At 50.7% G+C, this 24,227-nt stretch overlaps 10 protein-coding genes across 10 annotated transcripts; 5 read left to right on the plus strand and 5 right to left on the minus strand.

The window, feature by feature from the left end:
• Positions 1-472: 472 nt before the first annotated feature.
• Positions 473-1,436, minus strand: APUU_21473A (uncharacterized protein; the record flags this gene model as incomplete). The annotated part of the gene is made up of 4 exons (XM_041700228.1): positions 473-606; positions 657-863; positions 912-1,325; positions 1,376-1,436. The coding sequence occupies 4 exons, from the start codon at positions 1,434-1,436 to the stop codon at positions 473-475; spliced, it is 816 nt and encodes a 271-aa protein (XP_041553235.1).
• Positions 1,437-2,728: 1,292 nt separating this feature from the next.
• APUU_21474S (uncharacterized protein) lies at positions 2,729-4,924 on the plus strand (the record flags this gene model as incomplete). Its single annotated transcript, XM_041700230.1, has 1 exon — positions 2,729-4,924. One exon carries the CDS (start codon positions 2,729-2,731, stop codon positions 4,922-4,924), a length of 2,196 nt encoding a protein of 731 aa, XP_041553236.1.
• A 924-nt stretch (positions 4,925-5,848) lies between these two features.
• Positions 5,849-7,320, plus strand: APUU_21475S (uncharacterized protein; the record flags this gene model as incomplete). The annotated part of the gene is made up of 2 exons (XM_041700231.1): positions 5,849-5,980; positions 6,043-7,320. The coding sequence occupies 2 exons, from the start codon at positions 5,849-5,851 to the stop codon at positions 7,318-7,320; spliced, it is 1,410 nt and encodes a 469-aa protein (XP_041553237.1).
• A 507-nt stretch (positions 7,321-7,827) lies between these two features.
• Positions 7,828-10,843, plus strand: APUU_21476S (uncharacterized protein; the record flags this gene model as incomplete). The annotated part of the gene is made up of 3 exons (XM_041700232.1): positions 7,828-8,992; positions 9,044-9,738; positions 9,794-10,843. 3 exons carry the CDS (start codon positions 7,828-7,830, stop codon positions 10,841-10,843), a joined length of 2,910 nt encoding a protein of 969 aa, XP_041553238.1.
• A 534-nt stretch (positions 10,844-11,377) lies between these two features.
• On the plus strand, positions 11,378-13,350 carry APUU_21477S (putative MFS multidrug transporter; the record flags this gene model as incomplete). The annotated part of the gene is made up of 3 exons (XM_041700233.1): positions 11,378-12,063; positions 12,127-12,373; positions 12,427-13,350. The coding sequence occupies 3 exons, from the start codon at positions 11,378-11,380 to the stop codon at positions 13,348-13,350; spliced, it is 1,857 nt and encodes a 618-aa protein (XP_041553239.1).
• Positions 13,351-13,654: 304 nt separating this feature from the next.
• Positions 13,655-14,167, minus strand: APUU_21478A (huntingtin-interacting protein K; the record flags this gene model as incomplete). The annotated part of the gene is made up of 2 exons (XM_041700234.1): positions 13,655-13,780; positions 13,847-14,167. 2 exons carry the CDS (start codon positions 14,165-14,167, stop codon positions 13,655-13,657), a joined length of 447 nt encoding a protein of 148 aa, XP_041553240.1.
• Positions 14,168-14,587: 420 nt separating this feature from the next.
• On the minus strand, positions 14,588-16,009 carry APUU_21479A (FAD-dependent oxidoreductase; the record flags this gene model as incomplete). The annotated part of the gene is made up of 1 exon (XM_041700235.1): positions 14,588-16,009. The coding sequence occupies one exon, from the start codon at positions 16,007-16,009 to the stop codon at positions 14,588-14,590; it is 1,422 nt and encodes a 473-aa protein (XP_041553241.1).
• A 1,834-nt stretch (positions 16,010-17,843) lies between these two features.
• Positions 17,844-19,260, plus strand: APUU_21480S (uncharacterized protein; the record flags this gene model as incomplete). Its single annotated transcript, XM_041700236.1, has 5 exons — positions 17,844-18,020; positions 18,078-18,204; positions 18,270-18,393; positions 18,446-18,891; positions 18,947-19,260. 5 exons carry the CDS (start codon positions 17,844-17,846, stop codon positions 19,258-19,260), a joined length of 1,188 nt encoding a protein of 395 aa, XP_041553242.1.
• A 916-nt stretch (positions 19,261-20,176) lies between these two features.
• Positions 20,177-20,873, minus strand: APUU_21481A (uncharacterized protein; the record flags this gene model as incomplete). The annotated part of the gene is made up of 2 exons (XM_041700237.1): positions 20,177-20,734; positions 20,799-20,873. The coding sequence occupies 2 exons, from the start codon at positions 20,871-20,873 to the stop codon at positions 20,177-20,179; spliced, it is 633 nt and encodes a 210-aa protein (XP_041553243.1).
• Positions 20,874-21,647: 774 nt separating this feature from the next.
• Positions 21,648-24,178, minus strand: prp28 (mRNA splicing protein PRP28; the record flags this gene model as incomplete). Its single annotated transcript, XM_041700238.1, has 3 exons — positions 21,648-21,798; positions 21,852-23,803; positions 23,903-24,178. The coding sequence occupies 3 exons, from the start codon at positions 24,176-24,178 to the stop codon at positions 21,648-21,650; spliced, it is 2,379 nt and encodes a 792-aa protein (XP_041553244.1).
• Positions 24,179-24,227: the final 49 nt, after the last annotated feature.

Raw genomic sequence — 24,227 nt, forward strand, 5'->3', positions numbered from 1 at the left:
GATTGGGTTAATGCTTGTGTGAGGGCAGAGGGTGAGCTAGGATACTTATATTTACTATTCACCCGGTTTGCCAATCCAATTATAGCTATCCCCGCAGCCTCGCCTTTTGGGTTTCGCCTTTCGCTTTTGGTTTTGTTTCGAAGTTCTATAGAGGTGGGTAAAGAATCCCACTAATTATTATAGACAACAATTCCATTGGGGTAGAGCGGACAAATCCAGTCCGCTTATGGAAAGGCCTCGCTTTTCCCATCTCGTCTTTCGCCTTTCGCCTTTCCCCACTTCATGCGGGAGACTGAACAGCGAGCCATTCCAAGGTCAAACTGTTTCCGCAAACTGAACTGCCCAAAAGGCCTTGTGAGATTATTCTGCTCTCCAAATAGAACCGAGTAGAAGTAGCCGGTATACCTACCGTTCGTCAACGCTGATATTCTTTTCATCCTAATCCACTTGTAATTACATATTTAAATCTCCTTCATCGCTCAACATCCATAGGCGAGGAGAGCGCTTCTGTTATGGTGGAAACAGGCCACCCACTTAATTCTCCCCACCGTTTTACCTCCTCTGTAATCTCGTTGCGTTTTTGAATGTCCTGAAGCCAAGGTCCGCCTGTTGTATATTGTGAGACTCGGTACCGAATAGCCCTGGAGGAGACTTACAGAACGCGATAGGACCAAAAGCATTAACCCATACCGGCGCCGAATCACTTGTAAGCACCAAAGCACACACTTCAGTCGCATGGTGATCTAACTTTTGACGGAGGGCGTTCATGTTGTTTAGGCGTTGTAAGGTATTGAGTGGCTGTGGTAATGGCTCTGCCAGCCAGAGGATGCTCATGGCGGTGTGATAGTAATGGAGACTCGAGGCTAATCTTGTCAGATGGGGGTCCGAATTGGTGTATACACTATACTCACCATGCCAGCCTCGGAGAGCCCAAATGGATGGGAAGTTACTTTGCTTTCCCAGGCCTGGGGTTTGTATTGGGTCAAAAGAGGAGGGAAGCGAGGCTTTCCAACTATCTAGCTCGGACTTTATACTTTCCCATTCTGGGAGGCTGAGGGCCGGAGAGTTTATTGATAGGCATCGATTAATAGCTTTTCCAAGGAGGAACGTCACACTATTGGCAAAGTCCGCGTCGTCCGCAGATTCCGGAGGGGTATGCTGAGACAAGGCGATCATGAGGCTCCGCTGTTCAATAAGGGATACAGTAATATCCTCTCGCAGATAGTTCCAGAACCCTGCGCTAAGTAAGTCTGAAGTAAGCTGGACGTGCCGGCTGGCTAGGAGGGAGTAGCATCCTTGTAGATGACTTTGGGAGCTGACATTCTCTGTCGTCTAGAGTTAGCATGTGCCACCCTAAGAGTCAGATTGAGCTAACGTGTGATTATTTCATAAGAACGGAGGAGGCAGATGGCAGCCAGTGTTTCACCAATTGGCATGTCATCTATATTTCTAGTGAGCGATATCAGTCGTCGGACGCTATCGTAATGGTAGAACTCGGCGATATCTAGGTAGCTGTTTTCTGCCAAGGTACGGTGTCGGTGAGCTGCAGCAAAAGCAAGGATAGCGCTTAGCAAGAGCGGATTATGTCGAGCGCGGACGGGCACTATATCCTTGAAATGACGCCTGCTGTCGTTCAGATCATACCAGCCGGCGAGCCCTTCTATGTAGTGGCGAAATATCCTCGCGACCTGGGGATCCTGTAGGGCTTGCTCGGGGTTTTGTGTGGGGGTGTATTCGTTTTGGCCACAAGGAGCTGGAAACGAGGTACCAGACTGGACTGCAGGGGTTATGGGCGAAATTGCTGTTTGTGTGTCGTCAATCCACCGACAGTCTCGAGAACTTCGTTGGCACGGTGCACATGTAGGTCGACCTCCATTGCCTTACAGGTCCGTAGTTAGCAAATAGTGTGCTTCATTCGTGTGACTCAAAACCAACATTTGACTCTTCTCGATCTGCATTGTTGGCTGGCAATTACAAGTCAGCAGCAGTTCACCGAGCTGTCAAGATACTGAGGATCCATGCAGTATTGTGGAGTGACTCACCACCCTGTGTCAAGTCATGGTCAGAATTGCATTCGCGGGCTACAAACAATATATGATAAAAAAACTTACGGTTCCGCTCAAGTCGTCGCGGCATCTGCGTGTTCTGCAAGGTGTTGTTGTTCAGGCCGTGGTTGCTGAAGAAGAGTGGAATGTTCCGCGTTTGGCGCTCGCTTTTCGCAGTTGACTTTCCCCGCAAATAACGACGACCAACCTTGGTAATAATGTTGAACTCCAGGACAAATCTAATCGAACCAGCTTACTGATTGCAAATGGTACTACAGATCTTGTCTGCAGCGCCTTTTCTCTTTACTGACGTATAAAGAGGCTGGCAAGCGTCTTCCATGAGAAAAGGTAAAACATGGCTGTCATTCTTCTTGTCGCTTTATCATACACCGCAAAAGGAGATGCACTAATTAATGCGGATTCCTTTTAGATCAGTCACATAAATGGCGACGGTCTCATTGTACACTTGCTCCTCTTCTTGCTCTTTTCTTCACTGTCTTCCTTCGGGCTAGGCCTAAGGTTCCCCTGTTTGATCGATCACCTTCAAAGCGCCCTGATAACTATAAAGCTGCACTGCTCGCTGCGGAACACCCGGATTGCTTATATACATTATACTCCCTCGCCCTGCAGAAGAAGATAACCAACTTAAAATATAGGGGTTCTTCTCACATACATCAGTCACAATGAACATCCTTAGTCTTCCAAATGAACTTCTGTTCTGCATCGCAGATAATCTGGAATATACGTGGGAAATCAACAGGCTTTGTCGCGCTAACAAGCGGCTTTACGATTTATTGAAACCGTGGCTCTATCGATTCGACAGACAATATACTCGCACATCAACGCTGTTAAGGGGAGCAGGATATGGGTTTGCGCCTATCATACGAAAGCTGCTTGAAGATGACGCCTTTTTAAAAAGCATTTCTGAGAAGGAATGGGGAGGACTAATTTCGGGATCGGCGTCAAGAGGCCAAATAGAATGCCTCAAGTTGCTGTTGGAAGCTGAGAAGCAGCTTCAGCCTTCAATCGAATGGAAGCAGACTTTTTCTAGCCTACTGTTTGACGGGCTAGGTTGGGCTGCATCGAATGGACATGTGTCTACAGTCCAGCTCCTCCTGGAATACGGTGCACCCATATTCCAGGATACGACTTTCTGCGTCCGGACTTTGCGCCATATGCCGGTGGCAAATATGGCAATGGATTGGATTCGCCAGTCTAATAGGTTCACTGATACCCAGAGATTAGCGAACACGCTATATACGGTACTTGATTGTACAATACGCCTTTACCACTATCGCCCATCGGACGATTGTGTTCGGCTCATTGTTCAGGGATTCCTTGAGATGGGTGTCGATCCAAATTCACAAGATACTAGAGATGAGGCCGAAAGATACAGGTTCAATCCAGACACAGGTTGCGGTTTTATTTACTACCCCGCCATGAATGGTTTCTCTAAAACCGTGCAGTGTCTGTTAGAGCACGGGGCAGATGCTAGCCCAAAAATGGACGATGGAAGTCGCTTGAGACCCCTTTGCTTTGCAGTTGAATGGTGTAATATAAGGCTTGCAAGGTTAATGCTTAAAAGCGTCGATACAGAGGAGATTATTTCCGATGGTAAAGAGACCGGGCCGTTGCTATGTGTTGCAGCGGCGTGCGGTCTCCAAACGCTGGTACGGGAGCTTTTGTACGGTGGATACCAAGCAGAGGAAGCCCAGGAAAACCAAATAGAGTGGGCTGAGGAATATGACCAGCAAAAGGCACTCGACTGGGCTTCCAAATTTGGACATGGGGGAGTTGTGAGGCTCCTGCTCAACCACGGCGTCAAGCCCAGCTTGGAAACTCTCGGCACAGCAGTCCGCCACCGATCTGTAAGGATTACAAAAATGCTTCTTGATGCTAACGCAGACGCTGCCTGTTTCCCAGACGGTTATATTCTCCACGATGACTGCCCGGCTTTGGGTCCATCTCTATTCGAGCTCCTACTCAATCAACACGCTGAGCAGAATCCCGGATATGCCTCAGACCTTTCCAGATTAATGCAAAAGGTGCTCAGGAGTGGCCACATACCTCAGGCCCAGATGCTCCTAGACCGAGGTTTCCGGTTAGGGGCTATCCTTAAAGACAACCCCGACGATAATGGTGGGATCATGCAAAGCCTCGACATCCTGGAATTCGCAGCATATGGTGGAGTTGCTGCGCTAGAATTCTTGTTTGACAACGGGTTTGAATACCCACAGAAGGACACGATAGATAATCTATCACCAATAATGATTGCCGCCACCAATTGGGATTTCGATGCACTAAGGTTCCTCCTTGAGAAGGGTGTCAGGGTCCCCAGGGACGACGAGCTCGTGCATACGCTCATGTCTATATTCCGGAAGTATGATGCGGAACAAGCGCAAGAGCTATGTGATCTGCTAATTAGCTATGGCGCCGAATTCAACTTTACAGGCGAGGTCGGTACCGACGCCTTGTTTTCCGCAATTATCTACAGATCGGAGGAGGCCTTGAAGTTTTTCCTGAACCACGGTGCTGATCCCTTGTCACGAGATGAGTTTGACGGTGAGCCTCTGGGGACTGCATTAAGATGGTGTTACACTCGAGGAGTCCAAATTATGTTGGACACAATGCATGATCCACCTCTTGACAGACTGAGAAAGGAGGTGTTGGGACTCAAATCAAAAGCGGCACTAGAGAGACAGTGGAACAAAGTGGGGGATTTCTATTGCTTTGAAGTCAGAAACGGATTTCATTTACTCCCTACACCAGATCCTAATAGTATTCCAAAGCCATACCGACGCTGGCCAGAACCGCCTGGTGGCGTAGACTACGCGGCACTGGAGCGAAGCAGGATGATACTTGGTATGGACTGGTGGTAGTGTTGTTTATGAACCAACATTTATATCTTGAAATTGGGAGCGCAATGGTATTATGTTAGCTTGTGGATAAATGATAATTAAAGATGTAGCAACTACTTCGGTGCTCAGCCCTACCGGTGTCTGGCTTGTGTCGCGGCCCACCGGCACATCCACTTATGTAATACGTATACGGCCAAGAGCAACAAGTTCATCACAGTTGACGGCTCATGAATCCGGGGAAAGGACTATCAGCGATCATCAAAGAATTCCAGTATTTAAGTTATATTAGTACGAAGCAATTTCTGATCCATTAGAAAGTTCCCTCAACCTTTGCCTTGTGTCTGTCAGGACAGTTCCTGTTTCCGTCGGAGTCTCGTGGAAGCCCAGCCACCACGCCGTGCGATCAGCGCCAATAAACCGATACCTGGCCAGCCAGCGCTCAGCCCAGCTCCTTGCCATGGTGATGATCGCGTCTTCCAGGTTTCTTCCAATTATATCTGCATGCAGCCTGGACGCCTCGCTGACAGCCGGGACTTGGCTCCTTTTCGTTGCAGCCTTCTTCGACATGCTCCTCCTCTCTGTCTTCTCTCCTTTTCGGAGACTCCATCGAATGAATCTGTCAGGGCAGTTCCTGGTTTTCTCGCTTCCTCGTTGATTCTTCTTCTTATCCTTCGTAAACGTATAACACCCACTGCCTTTGTTTCATAATTATCACCCTCAGCACCAAACCGACCCACACCGACCACCAGGTCTCAACCAGCCGCCGACTCCGTACTCTTTCCGCTCGAGTCCGCCTTCTTCTGTCTGGGTCTGGTCAACGAGCAAAGCCTGGTTCTATTTTCACATATTTTTTTTTCCGGCGGTTTTTCGACTTCACCAACCGTCCTATATGCATTGAACTGAGCATTATCGGGCTATCGCTCTTTCTCTGCCCATTATCTCAGCATGCTGATTCCAATTCAGCTTCGGCAGCTCGAGCCACGTCAATCTCCCGATTCTCCAACTGATAAATCAGACAGGAACGACAACTCTTCGCAAGATAGTTCAGGAGGCAAAAACAACAATGCGGTTATCATCGTAAGTCATCATTTCTCTTGGTTGTTCTTTGAGCGTTTTTAGTAGCTAACATTTCGAGGCAGGTTGCTGCCATTGTGGCATTCGTTATAGCCTTTCTTGTCGTCGTCTACTTTGTCCTGCGCTCTCTCCGACGAATGAACTGTCGCCCAAAGTACATACCGGGAAAATTTCTCAAAGATAGGTGGATAAGATGGAATGTTGGGAGTACATACGGGCAGGTTCCGGGTGGCTCATCGTCAAATCGAGCCGCCGGTGTTACCGTAGCCCCTCAAGCCGCCGAGGAACCCTCACGGACCGACCCTAGCGCCGGAATTCGTCGCGATACCTCGATTCGTTCAATCATCTCGTTGCCTGCCTATTCCTCAAGTCCAAAACCCACCGAACAAGTCATCGCCCGAGAGGGAGAACGTGGCGGAATGGACATGGTGGTGGAATTCCCGGAGACAGGAGAAGAAGAAGAGGATCGGCGAGAAGAGATGATGGAATCCCTCTACCAGATTCGTCTTCAGCGACGGCAAGAGATTGCTGATCGCGAAACTCGACGCCGCGAGCGCCGTGAAGCTCGTGAACGAGGCGACATTCTCCGTCTTGAACAGCTTCGAACGGCAAGCCGAGCACGAGCCAACAGTCGGGACTCCGTCAATGGAGGAGCTTCGGGCACGGCGGCCACTGCGTTGGCAGAGGCTCAAAGTCGCGGTCGTGACCGGCGAATCTCAAGCGTCAGCTACGCTGATGTAGGTTATGTTCGGCACGACGGTTCCCGCCTCCGGGCTGGTTCGCACGAGTCCGACTCCCGACCCCTTTTGAACGATGTCGCTGCCATGAGTGCGGATGGCCCCGACCGCTCGTCTGGCCTTATGAGCGTACACTCTCGCGGTGAATCCTATTCCTCCGCGGCCGGCTCTGACAGCGAGAGCTTGACTCCTGTACATTCTCACGGTGCTTCCCTGCGTTCAGTCAATCATTCAAACGAGGCGTTTGAAGATGGGGATGTTGGAGCACGAAACATTCCGCCTCCGGACTATGAAAATCTAGATTGGGGGGATGCTCCCCCCTATGATCCTTCAACATCACAGCCGAATTCCGATGGTCCGCCTCGACTACGGGAACTGACTCCGCTACCTACGATCCAGATCGACGTGGTAAGCCCGATTGACAACGATCCCCCCACAATTCCAATAGCACAGCAGGGAGAAGAACGTGTGCACACGCCTGCTGCCGATTCTTCTTCTTCACAGGATACTACGCATTCAGCTCAAGATATTCGGCCCCGGGAACCTCCTGCTGAACCATCCGCGCAAAGTGATAACGACGCACCAGCTGCGGGGAGATCAGCATAGAATATGAACGCCTTATTACGAGTATGACATGCTACGACCATAACATTCTTTATTACATTCTCTGTCTACAAATTGCATTTCATGATGTACCTAGCAAGGCGTTTGGGTGGTGGCACTGGTAAAGTGGGAAGACGGGCTATTCTTTAGTGAACTCGGCTGTATATATAATTTAACTCTGTTTATTAGAAGAAATTTTTTTTTAATGCTTACCCTGAATATTGAGCGACATCAGTGCCAACTATTGTTCAGCGGCCTATTTCTTGGCACATTTCCCACATGTGGCATAAAGGCGGTGAGACTAGTTTGGCACGGGGTAAACAAACCCAGCCTCCCCATTTACTATTGTTTCGATGATCGGAATCCGCCCGACGCGTTGTTTTATTTCACGCAATCCGTATCATAGAGGCAGATACATCTTAACGCCTCGAGATCAGAAGCGGGGTTTTCCTACCTTGAGCTTCAGTCTCTCGAGTATCCTTTCGAGAAGAATCCGTCGCGTCATTTACTATGTCGCGGGAACACACAGCCAACAGCTTCGCGTCTTTTGGGTCCGATTTCGACCCAGAACACGAAGCAATTGCATCAACCAGAGAATTTGACGAGAGCCCACGACTTCCCAAGATGAACGGCGCGTCAAGGAAGCTGCCACAGGTCGACGAAGAAGATGAACCAGATTACGTCTTCAACACCTCCACATTCGAACAATATCTTCCCAACTTCTCGCCGATAGGAACATCCGAGGAGGAAGACGACAACGACATCGACGACGATATCTCTATTGAGGCAGGCCGAGGCCCGTCCAACCCCCCTCGCCGGCTAGATGACTCTCGGAATTCATGGATGAGCATGGAAAACAGCGTCCGCTCCTCCTCCCCCGCTGTCAGACTCGACGTTCCCACGCCCCAGAAATCAGCCGTTCGCAATACGTCTCGACGTGCGGTTAGCGAGAATCTCCGAAAGGATGCGCAGCTGAGACAGGCGAGTCTCGCTCACAAGGAAAATATCGATCCCAATCCGCCAAAGCCCAGTCGAAAAGAACGACGAACTTTGTCTGAGATCCACGACAAGGTTCGCGATTCATATGAAGGTTCTTTTCTTGAAGATGAACGTCCATCACCGGCTAAGACCAGCACTGCACGTCCCACTCGGTTTGGAAACGTGAATCTATCCCATCAGATTGCCGATGCCGTTGAACGGGCGTCCCATGAAGCATATGGGAAAGACGCCCGCCGGGGCAAGGCACGTGCATCCGCCAATGTTGGAGGCGATACAGGCACTCAACAATCCTTTCTCCTGCCCGACTTGCCTAACCTCTCGGATCTTGTCTCGGGGGTTTATGAAGATGGAACCCCGGTGTATACGCGACAGCCGAAAACACGGACCACGCGGTTTGTCTCACCTCCAGTCGATACCACAAATGCTTCCTTGAGCCGTGAACATATGCCTCTTGATGCACTTCCAATTCCAGAAGACGAGAAGGCCTTATTTGTGTCTTTGAGACTCCTCCAGGACAAGGTCTCTGAGCTCGAAAGGGTCAAGGGCGATACTGAAAAGAAGATGGAAGACTTGCGCCAGGAAAATAACTTCCTGAAAGGAGGCAAGTCCCGTGGTAAGCGCTACGAGCTCGAACAGAACGACTACAAAAAGGATCGATTGATCAACGAAAATCAGAGTAAGACTTTTTTGCCCGGAGTCTAAATTCTCAAGGCTAACCATGTTCTAGAATTGGAGTCGACAAACTTGGCACTTCAAAACAAGGTGGATCTTCTTGAGCGCAAGACCGACATACAAGAGGCGGCATTGAAGAAGCTGAACAAGGAGCGTGATATGGCCGTCTCTCAACTCGGCGTGGCTTATCTGGAGTCTCAAGATCTAAAGAGTGAAAACGAAGCCCTGCAGCAGGAGCTCACAGAGCTTAAGGCTCGGTTTGCCCAGCTCTTCCCGGCCGGATCACGGAAACAAGAGGACACCGCACAGTCTGAGCAAAGCACCGCCAGCGATGCCAGTGCAGAAGATAGCCAACTCAGTACCCGACAAAGCACCACCAAGGACGCCACCGCTAAAAGTACGCGTTCGAAGTCAAAGAGTGGCCGCAAGGAGGATTCCAAGTCTAGAGTCTCGAACCAAGTTGATAGAGAAATTTCTCGTCTGGAGAGGGAACGTGCTGATGACGCTCTATTCTCGATCGAACTGCCACGGGTAAGAGAATCATCTGGCTCGAAGAAGCAGAAGAGCACACGACCTCGGGCAACCAGCTCCCAAGGCAGGAGGCAGTCGAGCAGCGGAAAACGTGTCAAGAGGGTTGTGGTGGAAGAAGTCGAGGTTACTGACCCGGTCGACACAACTGCTGAGGCAACCGGACACACTCGCAAGTCATCCGCCACAGAGCAGGACATAACTTTGTTGAGCTTCATCGATGTAAGTGCCGTAAACTATATGACAAGGCTTATGTTTTAACGGTTTGCGTGTTTAGGAACGTGAGATTGCGCAGCTAAGAAAGACGCTTGAAGAGGAACGGCTGGCCCGCAAACGTCGTCAATCGAACCCGGCTACTGAACACACTGTGGGTGAGACTGACAATCTAACTCGTCAGAGTGCACTAAAGCCTGCTCCTCGGAAGTCTTCAATGAAGGAGACAAAAGCCCCGATACCTCGACCTGCTTCCGCTCTTGGTGATGTGACTGCCACCTCAAGGGTCACCCTACCGGAAGGGGACAGCCACCTGTCAATCCCCGCTGAACGCCCAAGACGACACTCGGACCATTCGACCGCGTCTGTAGCTCAGCGACGACGGCGCCGGATTGCCGAGGAAATGACATCTGCTTTCATCCTACCCGACATCACACTCCGACACGCTGACTTGCCTGAGAACCTCACCAAGCTCCCCGAGTCGACCCAGCGAGTACTCAACCGGGCCACACAGCATAATGGAAAGAATTGTACCGTATGCAAACAGTCCATTCCCGGAGAGGGTTGCGAGCACACCAACGACGCTGTCAAGATCCCCAAACCCACCCCAGTCTCCGAGCGAATGCCAGAGCCATCTGTCTACAATGAAGAACCCACCCTGCGACCTGCACAGTCGCCAGCAGTGGCCCTTGCTACCGTACTCAAGGCGTTAGAAGATGAGTTGTCGCATTTGCGAATGCAGCTCATCTCCTACCAAAGCGCGTACAATAAGATGGATGCGTCTATTAGCAAACGCCAGAGAAAGGCCCTTGGCGAGAAGATTGAGAAGCTGCTGAAAGACATCGATATGAAGGCCGATCAAATATACGCACTTTATGACGTCCTTGAGGACCAGAGACATCGCAGGCAGGAAATGACCGAGCAAGAGATCGAGGTGACGCTTCAATCCATCGGCATTGACGCCAACCCCAAAATGGGCGATGTTACCGGCACGACCGACAAATCTTCTCGAAAGGACGGAACAGAGTACGATGTAGACGATGATGATTCAGAACTCCCATGGGAAGGGATTGAAAGCACAGCGGAGATGACCGGAGGAAGTCGGCATAACTAGATATTGTTTGGTGCGTTCTGTCGAATACGTAGCCTTGCTATGCTGTTGAGCTATTGGAGTATGGTCACTTATTTGTTTCTTGTTTGTTTTATTATTTGTTTTCATGGACGGTGTTTGGGCTGTACTTTGCATTTGTTTTTGGTATCTCGCATGGACTTAAGGAAGCGTGCGATGGCGTCAGTTTGTCCCAAAGTAGCACCATTGAGCATCAGTTATCCAATTGATTTTGGTTCTTCCTCTGCAATGCTGCATCATCGTACCCAATATTCCACAATAATAGATTGTTACCCTTTGGCTATCTTGTTAGGTCCTCAACGGCGTTGACTTGATCTCCCAACCCGGTTTAGCGCTGCAATTCACCTGGCATCTAATCGGAGCCGATATCCGCTCTGATTCCATCCCAGTTCTTTATTTCTCCAATTTTGCCGCCCGCTTTCTCTACTCTTTCTTTGCTTCTTTCACCTCACCTCTAGAATTTATCAATTTAGATTTCTCTAAAAAACTCGTTTTACACGTCTCTAAATATAAACTTTGATGGGTGCTAGCCACCAGCATAATTCGAACCTTGACCGCGGAGACCATGTAGATTCTTTCACGACCTCGAATTTCTTCGCCAGCAACCATTCCTCTCAAAACGCCCTCTACGGCGACTCTGACGATGATGCTCGAAGCGTCCGAACCGTCATCCACAACAGCAGCACCCCTCACCTCCGCCTGCTCGAGCCGGCGCCCATAACCGACGACGAACCATGGTCAGGCGACACCAGCGACGAGGATGACCCCATCGAAGCGCCGAGCGAAAAACCAGTAACATGGTCCTCGCTCCCGAACAAAAGCCAACTCGCGATCCTCACAATCGCGCGGTTGTCGGAGCCTCTCACCCAGACGTCTCTGCAGGCGTATCTGTTCTACCAGCTGCGATCTTTCGATCCGTCGCTGCCGGGATCGACCATCGCGACGCAGGCCGGGATTCTGCAGGGTAGTTTTACGGGTGCGCAATTTTTGACGGCGATACTATGGGGTCGACTTGCTGATTCGGAGTTTATGGGTCGGAAGCGCGTGTTGCTGATTGGGTTGTCGGGCACTTGTATCTCTTGTCTTGGATTTGGGTTTTCGAGGTCCTTTGCGGCCGCGGCTGTTTTTCGAACGTTGGGTGGTGCGTTGAATAGTAATGTTGGGGTTATGAGGACTATGATTTCGGAGATTATTGAGGAGAAGAAGTGAGTTCGCCCCCAGTCCGTCTGTGCTCCGTCTGGTCTGCCTTGTGCTTATAAAAAGCCCAGATACCAATCTCGGGCGTTCCTGCTATTGCCAATGTGTTTCAATATTGGTGTCATTATCGGTCCAGTTCTTGGTGGGATGTTGGCGGATCCGCGCAAGAACTATCCGCAGCTTTTTGGACCTGGTTCGATCTTTGGGGGTGAAGATGGGGTGTGGTGGATGGAACGCTGGCCGTTCGCGCTTCCGAACTTGATCAGCGCTATTTTCATTTTCACGTCGTGGGTAACGGTGCTTTTTGGGCTTGACGAGGTATGACCCCCCGTATCTGCAGCTGAATCGACCTTGCTAATCTGTACCTGCAGACCCACGAAGTTGCACGGTACAGAAGCGATTGGGGTCGGAAACTGGGACGTCGGATCGCAAGGGTATTTCGACGCCGACGATACCGCCATTACCGCCCTATATCGGACTATCCGGACGACACATCTCTATACCTCGACGAGAGCATAGCCAGCATATCGGCCCCCTCAAGCCCTATCCGCGCGCGGATGCAACACCGCCAGAAACGCCCCGGCTTCCGGCAAATCTGGACAACCAATGTTCTCTTGACCCTTCTCGTCCAATTCCTCCTCGCCTTCCACACAAGCGCATTCAACTCCCTGACCTTCATCTTCCTCCCCAACCCTCGCGCGCCGGAGGGAAGCAACCAAGGCTTCTTCCGTTTCGGCGGCGGCCTCGGCCTTCCGTCTTCTAGGGTCGGTCTCGCGACGGCGATTATTGGTTTTATCGGCCTCCCACTTCAAATATTCATATACCCGCGCATTCAATCTCGTCTAGGAACACTGACGTCCTTCCGCACATTCCTCCCTTTTTCGCCCCTCTCGTACGCGCTAATGCCATTCCTCGTCATCATCCCCAATTTCCCGTGGCTCGTTTGGCCTGCCTTCACGGTTGTCGTCGGGCTGCAGGTTGTCTCGCGGACGTTCGCGCTGCCCGCGTCTGTGATCCTAGTTAACAACTCCGTCACGGATCCGTCTATCCTCGGGACAGTCCATGGTGTTGCACAGAGTATCTCGAGTGCCGCGCGCACTCTAGGCCCGCTTTTGGCCGGTTGGGGATTGGGTCTCGGGCTGGAGTATAACCTTGTCGGTGGTGTCTGGTGGGCGTTGGCGCTGGAAGCACTCCTGGGCTGGTTCCTGCTTGGGACCATTTATGAGGGGAAAGGGATTGATAGGAAGAAATATCGTGAGCAGGAGGAGATTGAGGCAACACAGGAGAGTAGGTGAGGTGAGGTGAGCCGCTCGTGGCTTGCAAGGATGGTGGTATTTACGACACGTCCGTTTATGCGATCTTGGATATGAACTGAACTTGAACATACAACACATAATATTGCGATGTGATGAGCTGTTTACGCGAGATATGATATGATTTACGAAAGACCTATTTAGATTTCTTTTGCTAATAGAGTCAATACAGAACTTCTATTTATTAATTTACCGTAAACCCAGTCCCAAGGTAAACGCCAAATGCAAACCCCTTAGCACCACTCCAGTGTCCCAAAACAAGCTACAACCTGTCTCTGCTTTCCAATCACACTGCAGCAGCAGATAAGGTAGGAGGAGACCTTATAAAGGCCCGAATGGCCTTCTTCGCATCCCCCTCATTCGCCCTCAGAAGCTCCGTCGCTTTGACTTTATTCAGATCCAGCTCGTTCACCTGCATATCCAACATCAGCATCTATAAACCCCACAGACTAGGGAGGGGTATATGTATATAACATACCAACAAACTAACATCCTCCCCCGCAATCTTCACCGCAGGCGCAGCCTTCTTACCAACCTCCACGCCAACACCCTCACTCTTCCCCGCAGCCTTCGCCGATCCCTTCTGGTGTCCCCCCGCCGCAATCTCCAGCCTATTCATCGCCTTCCCCAGGGCCTCCTGGTCTGCCGAGGACGGTTGTTTTGCGCCGGAAGCCGCAGCGGGCTCGGATGTGATTTCAGTGGTGTTGAGCGAGGACAACGCCGCGGCGGCTTTGCGGTCTTCGGCGGAAGTGGAGGTTGTGGGTTCGGTGGGGGCTGCGGAGGGGATTGGGTCGGACATTTTGGTTTAGTTGGACTTGGGGTTTAGTTTGAGACTTAGAGTTATTCTGGATCTTGTAGAGTTATAGATTGGTTGGTTTGTTAGTGAGGAGCTTGTATTTTGGTGGATTGTTAGATTGGGATGAGAATGTGGATTGTATAAAGAGAGAGGGGTCTTTGTTATGAGGGGAGTGAGGGGGATGATGGATGATGTCATCATGTGACAGGTTATACAAATAAACAAAAGTGATGCTTCTTGGTTATTGAATGTATTTTAGTTTGTTTATATCTTGCAAACCATTTAATATGAGAGTCTAGGTCTGCTGAGGCGTCGATCAGCATACTTTATTTTGGATATATATTGGAAAGGGCGGCACAGGTTAACTATAACTCGTATGTGTTTCGCAGCTTTTGAATTATTTAATGACATGGTCCGAAAATATCAGGAGGACAGCAGGCGCTCATTTCCTAAGCCGCCTGAGGCGCTCAGACTCAAATGTTCGTGACAGAACCTCCTACTCTCCTCACTCACATCAAACCCATTGATCCACATTCTTCCTCCTGGCTCAAACGTGCTTTTACAATTTGGATCAGGTGCCGCTCTGTCCTGGAGGATCTTCTCTTTAAGCTTCTCATGCACAAGCTCGGCCAACTGCGCCCGATGCTTATCGCGGATAGCCTTCCATTTCATATCTCGAGCAATTTGACGTTCGCCGTCCGGAAGGGTCATATCAACGGCGTTCCCCTGGCTGATGCTACGTAAATGCTCTACGCGAGCCTGTCGGAACCGGCTCCATGTATGCATCACCTTGGCCAGATCCTCTGTACACCTCAGCTGCCCCACAAACTCTGCCAGACTTGCGGTATCCTCCATCGCCATTCCCGCCCCCTGTGCAGCATGAGGAAGGAGGGCATGCGCCGCATCCCCAACCAGGGCGACTCTTCCAGATGTACTGACATAGCTGGGGATCGGGCCGACCTCACCCAAGGTCCAGGAGACACACTCCCCGTCTTCAACGAGAGAAGCCAAGGCGCGCACTTCCTCGCACCACTCCGACACGAGCCCACGCATCGTGTCAAGATCGGCAGGGTGATTCCACCTGCCCAGAGGCACCCCGTCACTCGGCCGCGGGACCCCAATAACAAGGTTATATAGCTCGTTCGAGGCGACCGCGTACCCCAACACGAATATGCCCGGCCCGACCCACGATTTCGTCTCGGTCGAAGACATGAGCGGCGCCGTCACGGGATTGGAGAGCATCCGTGACCGCGGAATCACAGCGCGGTAGTGATGTTCCTGATACGGTGTGGGGGTGATGTCCTTTGACGCCGGCAGGCATCGTCTGGCCCGGGACCAGATCCCATCTCCTGCGACTGTGAGATCCGCCTCGAAAACCTCGCCATCAGCCGTGCGGACAGTACCAGTTTCATGATCCACGGATACAACTGACTTGCCGAATGAAACAGACACGTTCTGTTGCTGCTTTAACCGTCCGAAGAGGATTTGCTGTAGGTCTGGTCGGTAGATCTGGCACTGGGGCCAGCCGTAGAGCCATGTGGTGGTAGGGTTGTTCAAGTTGACGGATAGCTCGGTGTTATCTCTCCAGCGACGGATGGACATGTGGGAAGAATTGCAGGCGACTTTCTCCAAGGATGGTGTTAGGCCCCATTTGTCAAGGATGCGGGTGCTGTTGGGAAAGAGTTGCAGTCCGGCACCGAACTCGCTGAGGAAGGGGTTAGATTCGAGAACCGTGATCCGGTGGTTGGGGTTTATGTCGGCGAGTGCTATGGCTGATGAGAGACCGGCTATACCGGCCCCGATGACATTTATCTTCAATGGGATGCCTGGCTGGCTGGGAGACATGCTGGCGTGCGGAAGCTCAGAACAACGATTTCTGACCCGGGTGCTGCTTTTCTCTAAAGAAAAAAAAGAAAGAAAAGAAAAAGAATAAAAATAAAAATAAAAAAAGGTCTAGTGGTATTAATGTGGTTGCTACTTGGGTATATTACACGCAAATGGTACCAGTGCATGGGACGAAACTGGATATCCTCCCGCTGACAGCCACATATCAACAAGCGCCTGTCGCAACAACTGGCAGTGCATTGATAGATGATCCAATGGACAGTTGCCTGCTCAGGATTATAGCGCCAATGCGCATGCTTTGCCTTGCTTTGAGGCTGCGTTAGCCGATTAAATACAGTAATAAAGAATATGGGTGTTGGTATCTGTCGGGTCGGTTGTATAGATGACTAAAAACAGTTCAATAGAAATAGGAAGTGAACCTCCAGCCCACTTGCATTCTTTGAGACGGTGAAGACCCGCTAACATCGCGGTTACAGAAGCTGAAGCACCATTTGTGGAAGTCACCAGGCACGAGTTCAGTTCTCTGTGTCACGGTGGCTGGCTGAGATCTGGGGCCTTGGTTTGGTCAGCTTTTCCTCCATATGCACACTTTGGACGATCTCTCTCTGCATACTTTGGTTGGTATGTAGGCTCAGTTGCCAGCCTGGACCGCCCCTCTTCGTAAAACCAGCGCGATACACCCCTCCTCCTACATCGACATCGGCCACTCCTTCTTCACCACGGCAGGGGAGGTTCTCGACAACGATTCAGCAGAGACCATCTGCCCTGTAACCAACTCCGCGACGACTAAGATAGATCTCTGTCCGTTAAACTTGAACTTGATTCCTGAAGAGTGGCCGGCGGTGACAATGTGGGTCCGCAGTGATTGGCTTGCAGTGGCTGCTGTACCTTGAATATCACCCCAGTCCTCTTGAGCTCCCACCTGTGAATTGTGACTTATCGCTTTTGTGTTTCTGAGGGATTACTAGTGTTTAATACCTGGGCCTGTGAGAGAATCATTTTTAAAGAGCCGATTAGAGAAATTTTCCTGGCTAGGCTGGACTTTTCAGGCGCCTAAAAATCCCATTGTCCTGCTATCAAGCTATTTATGCAGGCTAACTATACGCTGAGCTTTTAGCAGTAAATTGAGGTTATTAGGCTGCTTGTTTCCTTTCTGTTCGCCCAGGACGCTTTGAACTCGTTATTTGTCTAGTTGGTTGATATTTGGACTATCCCTGGTATTGATTGCTAGCGAAGGGAGCTTGAAGAGGTAATTCTATAACTCTGATATGTATCAATCCTCTTGGTTTCTTCATGTTATCATGAGTGCTTTTTCCACCATTCAATTTGAAGAATGTCCTCGCGAATACGCCCATCCAGTTCGATTTCCTCTGCATATACGGAGTCCACGTCAGCATCCTGTGGGCGCCTGTTTGAATCCCAGCTTGGATCTGGATCTCGCCCACAGGCCCGGCTCTTGCATACCGCCATTTCCAGACGAGACATGGGTCTTGCTGTTCGCAGATCCAAGGAGATATGACGTATGATCCAATGCACTCGTGCCCAGTCTTGGTGGCACCGACTATCGATTCGAGTAGCTCCACAAAATGCAGGCAACATGCAGGCAATTTTTTGGAGGGGGTATTGTAATCATAATTAATCACCAGGTATTGAAACATTCGCTCTGCATGATGATGATGATGATTGCTGCACCCACCTTTTTTTTGTCGCCAGGAAATATATCCTTAATTCTGCCAAACTGCCAGGAGGGCCCCGCACTTCGACTTTTCGGGCTCAGAAAACTATCGCGGATGAGTTGTTGCAAAATTCCTTGATTAGAACCCTCACATTCACCATGACGATCCAGGAACCTTACGATCTTTCTAGCCTGACTACGAAAACCGTGGAATCAATTGGTGCATACCAAACGGCCAAAACTGAACAGGCACGGCTTGACGCCATTGAAAGTACTACAAGACTCCTTCGAACTCTTGAAAACCCTGCAGATGCAGTCTACAAACTGTTCGCTTCGGTATGGCCCAGAGACCGGTGATTTCACCTATATAGCACTAATGTCAGGAACCGAAAGCCTGCTGTTCCCATGGCCGTCAAGACCGCCCACGACCTGGGTGTCTTCGCGCGGCTATCCCAAACCACATCTTTTGTCACCTGCAAAGAGCTGGCTGCAGAGAAAAGCGCCGACATCCAGCTTGTAGGTACGTAATACCCATATTCACATTGGCCTTGGCCTTGGCTGCGAATACTGATCGCATTTTGGTAGAGCGCATCATGCGAGTTCTTGTTTGCAACGGTTTCGCCCGTGAACTGAATCCCGGTCAATATCAGCCAACTGTCTTGTCAAGGCAAATGACGGAGAGGAAAACGATTGGGACAATGGACTCTCTGTAAGTGTCCTCGGTTGTTCGACTTCGCCTGGCCTAACACCAGTTTATTTAGTTTCATCGACTTTTTACCAATCATTCACAAGACACCAGAATTCCTACAAAAGTCCGGGTACAGAAATCCAGGGGATCCTAAGGATGGGCCATTCCAACATGCCTATAATACCACTGGTTCCTGTTGGGACTGGCTGGCTCAAAACACGGATGCACTAGACCGCTTCAATACTTTCATGGAGGGCGGTCGAGACGAGACTGCCCACTGGGCTCAATGGTTTCCCGTTCAGAAGCAGTTACTGGATGGAGCGTTGGCTGATCGTCCGCTGCTTGTTGACGTCGGTGGGGGCCGTGGTCATGATCTTGTCGAATTCAAGGAGAGATTCCCATTGGGACCTGGACGGCTTGTACTTGAGGACTTGCCCTCGGTTATTGAGGACATTCAACACCTCGACCGCGACATTCAGCGAGTCAAACATGACTTTTTCCAGCCTCAGCCTGTCAAAGGTTTGTTATGCTTCAGCTTCTGTTCCATTCGCCTATGATCTAACAGATACGGTAGGGGCTCGTGCATACTACTTCAAACACATCATGCACGACTGGTCCGATGACCATTGCCGGACCATTTTGAACCATACTATCGCTAGTATGGAGAAGGGATATTCCAAACTCTTGATCGAGGATTACGTCATTCCCGACCAAAATGCCGGACAAAAGGAGACCTTGACCGATATAATTGTCATGGCATGGTGCCCAGGAATTGAACGGACTCGCCAGGGATGGATAGATCTTCTGCAGTCAGTCGGATTAGTGGCCAAGAACTTCTGGCTGCCTCATGGGCAAACTAAGGGAATTATCGAAGCCGAACTGCAGTAGATTCCCTGAGACGCCCCGTTGATGCCAGATGCAGAGATATCCTAATGCCGTCAGATCCACGCTCATGTGGCTTTGTGTACCTTAGCAGCTAGCTTCCACAATACACATCCTATCTGAGCTTGATATTCGTGGGTTGAGCGCACAATTTCATGTGTCTTTCAGATGATTACGGACAGAGTATGAGACACGGGCAATCCTGCTGAGGCTCACAAGATATCTCTACTAGTCTTCTAGTAACGAAGCGATGTCTACGAAGTATAGGATATCTGGTTAAACCAATCAGAGAGCTTCGTTTGGAACAGAATGAATTGCTAAGGATCTAAAGGAAAGCGATATCTAGAGGTCTTATAAAGACATTCTTCCCGGGCGCTCTCGCCTAGAAGAACTCGAATTGAGTTTCGGTCCCCCCCGGTTTACGTGAGTCTCCGCGAATGGAGGAAGGGTTATACTGTTGCCGGTAATGCATTCGCATATAAGATCCTACAATTGGGCCAGGCCCAGACGAAAACCATCTTCTCCTTGGCATCTTATGTATTAATTAATCCAAGGTAGGAAGGACCAAGCTAGCTCATGTCCATTGCACCTGCCTTGTGAATTCAGGAATATACATATATATTAGGAAGGAGCGGTGGGGTGAAGTATATCTTGCAATGAAGATTGATAGAGAGACAAATATATTTCATCTAAACTAGGACAATAAATAGGATAAACTGCCATCCAACATCCTTTTAACCATTATTTCATCTCGCCAATCGTAGTCATAGCAGGGCCGTCCGTAGATCATGATCATAAACATAAAACAAATCATCAAGCTCATCAAGAAAAAAAAAGAAGATGAAAATAAAAGAAAAGTTGAGCTATCACTCCCCAATCATCATTTACCCAAGTAATGATCTAAGTTACTTAGGTAAACGCCTCAAACCACATAATGCGGCCTGCGGCTCGAGGAACTATGCCTCCGACCATGACCATGACTGCTGTGGCCCCTACGACTGCCATGACTGTGGCTTCGCCTCCTCGAATGTGTCTCCTTAACCACAACCCCATGGTCCGGATTCCGGTGATAGATCCAAAGCGCGATAATCGCCGTCCAGAAGAAGAACAGGACTTCCATGATCCCGATCGCAAAGCAAGCCTTCAGCATGCGACATGTCTTGTTCAGGTCGTCCGCGAGCGGGTTATTCATTTGCCGACCAGGGAATCCGAATGGGCCGAGTGCGTTGTAGACGCTTCCACCGTCCCAGTCGCCGCAGTTGGCGCTTGCGATGAAGCGCAGCTGGTATACGCCTGCGATGAAGGCGCCGAAGAAGAGGAGGTCGACGAAGGAGACGAATGAGGCGGAGCGCTTTGTGGTCGCGTGCCGGATTAGAGTGTCGATGCACCAGAAGACGGCGATCACGGAGACGATGAAGAGGACGAGGATGAATGGGGGTGTTATCATGTTGGCTTTTAGGTAGCCGTCGACGAAGTAGGCCTGTGTTGCTGGTTAGTGTCTGGTCTGTCTTTAGGGTTGCAAGGCCGAGGGTCAGGGGACGTACCATCATTCCGATGATTGGAATGAGGAAGGTTATCTCCGTGAGGCGATTGAATATGAAGAAGATGCTTCCGATCATGTTGGCGGTTGGAGTCTACAGTGTAGACTGCACAGTGTAGATAGGGCTGTAGAATGCGGGGCCGGGAAGGGGAATGTTGGTGGAGATGAGCTTAAGTGTAGAATTGTAGTCGCACTGCAGGAATGCGATGAATGCGAATGTGAGTTGAGAGAAAGAGATGAAAGAATGTCACTGGAATGCGATCGATAACCTGTGAGTCTCGATTGAGTCGATTCACAAAGACTGGAGTGTTTATTGTCGATCCAGACGATCAGCGATGCGATGCGGGATGTGATCAGTCAAAGCTCAACACACGCGCAGCCGCACGAGGAACGAGAATCAGATCAGGAACAGAATGAGGTTTAAAACGATGCAGGGGAAATGGCCGATGCAAATAAGTAAGAAAAAAAAAAAGATGGAGTCGACCTGCGAGATGAGGTTATGGGCGGGCTGAAAGCGAGGGAGGCTGGGCGAGTCAGAGTCGCTGCGGGGGTGGCTGGGAGGGACATCGATACCACCACCGGCAACGTGCGCCTGCGCAACATCCATGCCAGAGCTGACACACTTCCAGACTGTTCGCCCTTATTAGCCTGATGTTCTAGTGACCCCGTAATGCTGTCTGGCCCCGGGCCTGTGGGTAATGTCGATTCGGTTGGTGATCCTTGTTTATATTTGGCCAGCCCTAAATATTCCACTCTATAGTACAACGAAAAGCTAGGATGACACTGATCTCCCAATGCCTTGCCTGGCGCATAAAGCAACTTCAATAGAATTTTACAAGCTAAATCAAGTCCTTTACCATCCGCCTTTACCGCCAAACCCGGACGACTCCTCGATCTTCTTTCCCACGCCGCGCGTGGGCTTCGATTGGGCGGCTTCGTGCTTGCGCAGTTCCTCCGGCACCCGGGAGATGGGCGATTTGATGAGCATCTGCTTGAGATCATACCTAGATAGGTTAGCATATTCGTAAGTTGAGACAAAAAGCAAGGGGAGCCATACATGACGTCGTTGTCCTCATTACCCAAGAATGTAATAGCCACACCACTCTTTCCGGCACGACCGGTACGACCGATACGATGGGTGTAGCTTTCAATCGAGGTAGCCATGTTGAAGTTAAGAACAAGACTGACGTCTGGCACATCGATACCACGACCAGCCAGATCCGTGGCGACCAGGACGTCAGTGGAGCCGTTACGCACGGAAGCCAGGGCGGCTTCACGCTGATCCTGCGTTTTACTTCCGTGCAGTGTGACGGAGGAGAAGCCCCATTGCTTGATTTCGCGGGCAATGGCGTCACAGTTTCGCTTGATGTTGACGAAGACGATAATGGGCGGCCGGAAACCGCCTGATGAGAGAATCTCGCCCAGGCGCTTCTTCCGCTTGTCTTCTCCGGCAATCATCTCAACACGCTGCTCGACGGTGTCCACAGCTTCACCGACACCACCAATTGTGACGATCGCTGGTCGTCGGAGGTACTTTCGCGCAATACGTTCTACGGCTGTAGGCATGGTGGCTGTATACATCATCGTCTGCCGATAACGGTCTTTTGCTCCGAGGTGCCGGCTCATAACGGCGGAATTCTCAGCTTCTTCCGAATCGGGCTTCTCGTTGGTAACTGGGAGAGCATCGAGGATCTTGTTGACCGGTTCCTCGAAGCCAAGATCGATCATACGATCGGCTTCATCCATAATCACGTAGCAGCACTGGCTAAGAACCAACATGCGACGCTCAATGCAGTCCACCAGACGACCCGGCGTGGCGATGATGATCTCGGCACCATTTCGTAGACTGAATGCCTGTTCCTCAAGCGAATGACCACCAACAATACTGACAACGTTGAATCCCAGCGGTTGCGTGAATTTCTTGGCTTCAATCTCAATCTGCTGGGCCAATTCACGGGTGGGTGCAAGAACTATCGCATATGGACCGTCGTTTTTCCGCCACTCGAACTCGTCTATCCGGGGCAACTCCGCAATATAAACGAGAAGAGGGAGCAAGAAGGCTGCAGTCTTACCGGAACCAGTCACGGCAACACCGATGAGATCGCGCGACTGCAAAGCGATAGGAATAGCAGCTCTTTGAATAGGCGTCGGCTCCTTGTATCCAACACGGTCAACAAGCTCCATAAGTCGATTCGGCAGGTTGGACTCATCCCATGACCGCATGGGGTTCGGTACTGTTCCACCCTTGGTAGCAATGTTGAAATCTTCCTTGAAGATACGCCAGTCTCTCTCGCGCATATGATCCAGTTTCTTCTCGCTCCAGTGCTTGTCCAGTTGGTTCCGCGTGCTGTCTTCCCGTCGTCTCCGCTCCATCTCCAGAATCTCTCTTGCTCGAATACTGCCCGCTTCGTGATCACGGTCCTCCAACGCCCGAGCATACTTCTGCGCAACCGAATCCGCCACGTCGTCTCCAAAACCAGCCAGACGCCCGCGTCCGAAGAAATTGGCCTCATGTCGGTGCTGATACAGCGGGTTATAATCACCACTGGTATCCTCCTCTGCATTCCACTCGAAATTGAATTTCCTGTCTGTCGTCCGCTTTCGTTTTTTCTTTGCTGAGAAATTCGACGTCTGGTCTGCACCCATATACCTCTGCTTAATGAGAGCCGCTTGCGCGACGGCCTCATCCTCATCATCCAGCTGCTTACCCGTCTTCCGTTCTGTCTTCGAAGCACCCGATTGGGCAGACTCGTTCTTCGAACGCATCGTCGCTGGGCCAGTCGGGGCCCGGTCGTCGCCGTTCCTCATCGCGCGTGGACCAGTAGGGATCGACCTAGCATCTCCATTCGGTGTCTCGGAGCCCGTAGACGGCATATCCAAGTCCATTCCATTATCCAGCCCGTTAGGTGTTCCATTTGACTTGTTGTTCACCCGTCGCTGTGCGTCGACGTCTTTTGCGCGCTTCTCTAAAGCGAGTCGTTCGCGTTCCGCCTTAGACACGAATTTCGGCTATAGCAACACACGTGTAGTTAGCGACCAAGCCCCTCTTCAGATAATACTTTAGCCACGTAAATGATGGTGTACATAGAGAGGAAGAAAGAAACGTACCTTAGCTGCGGCGGCATCAGCCTCTCTCTTCTTCCGGACTAGCTCTTCAACACTCAATGGCGTCGACGCCGGACGCTTTGCGCCCCATCCCACTTTCTTCTTCTTTACTTGCGGTTCAGGAGGAGGAGGGGGGAGGTCTTCGGGCGGAGGTGGAGGCGCAGATACATCCGGTGGTGGCGGAGGAGCACCGGATTCTGGAGGGGGAGGAGGAGCGCCGGCATCTTCAGGAGGAGGAGGGGGGGGAAAGGCAGATGATGATTCTGTTGAAGCGCCCATATCTTTACTGTGTGTGACGGAGAATGTAAACAGGGAAATCAAGGGCCTG

This window comes from Aspergillus puulaauensis, chromosome 2, assembly GCF_016861865.1.
Source record: "Aspergillus puulaauensis MK2 DNA, chromosome 2, nearly complete sequence".
Taxonomy (NCBI): Eukaryota; Fungi; Ascomycota; class Eurotiomycetes; order Eurotiales; family Aspergillaceae; genus Aspergillus; species Aspergillus puulaauensis.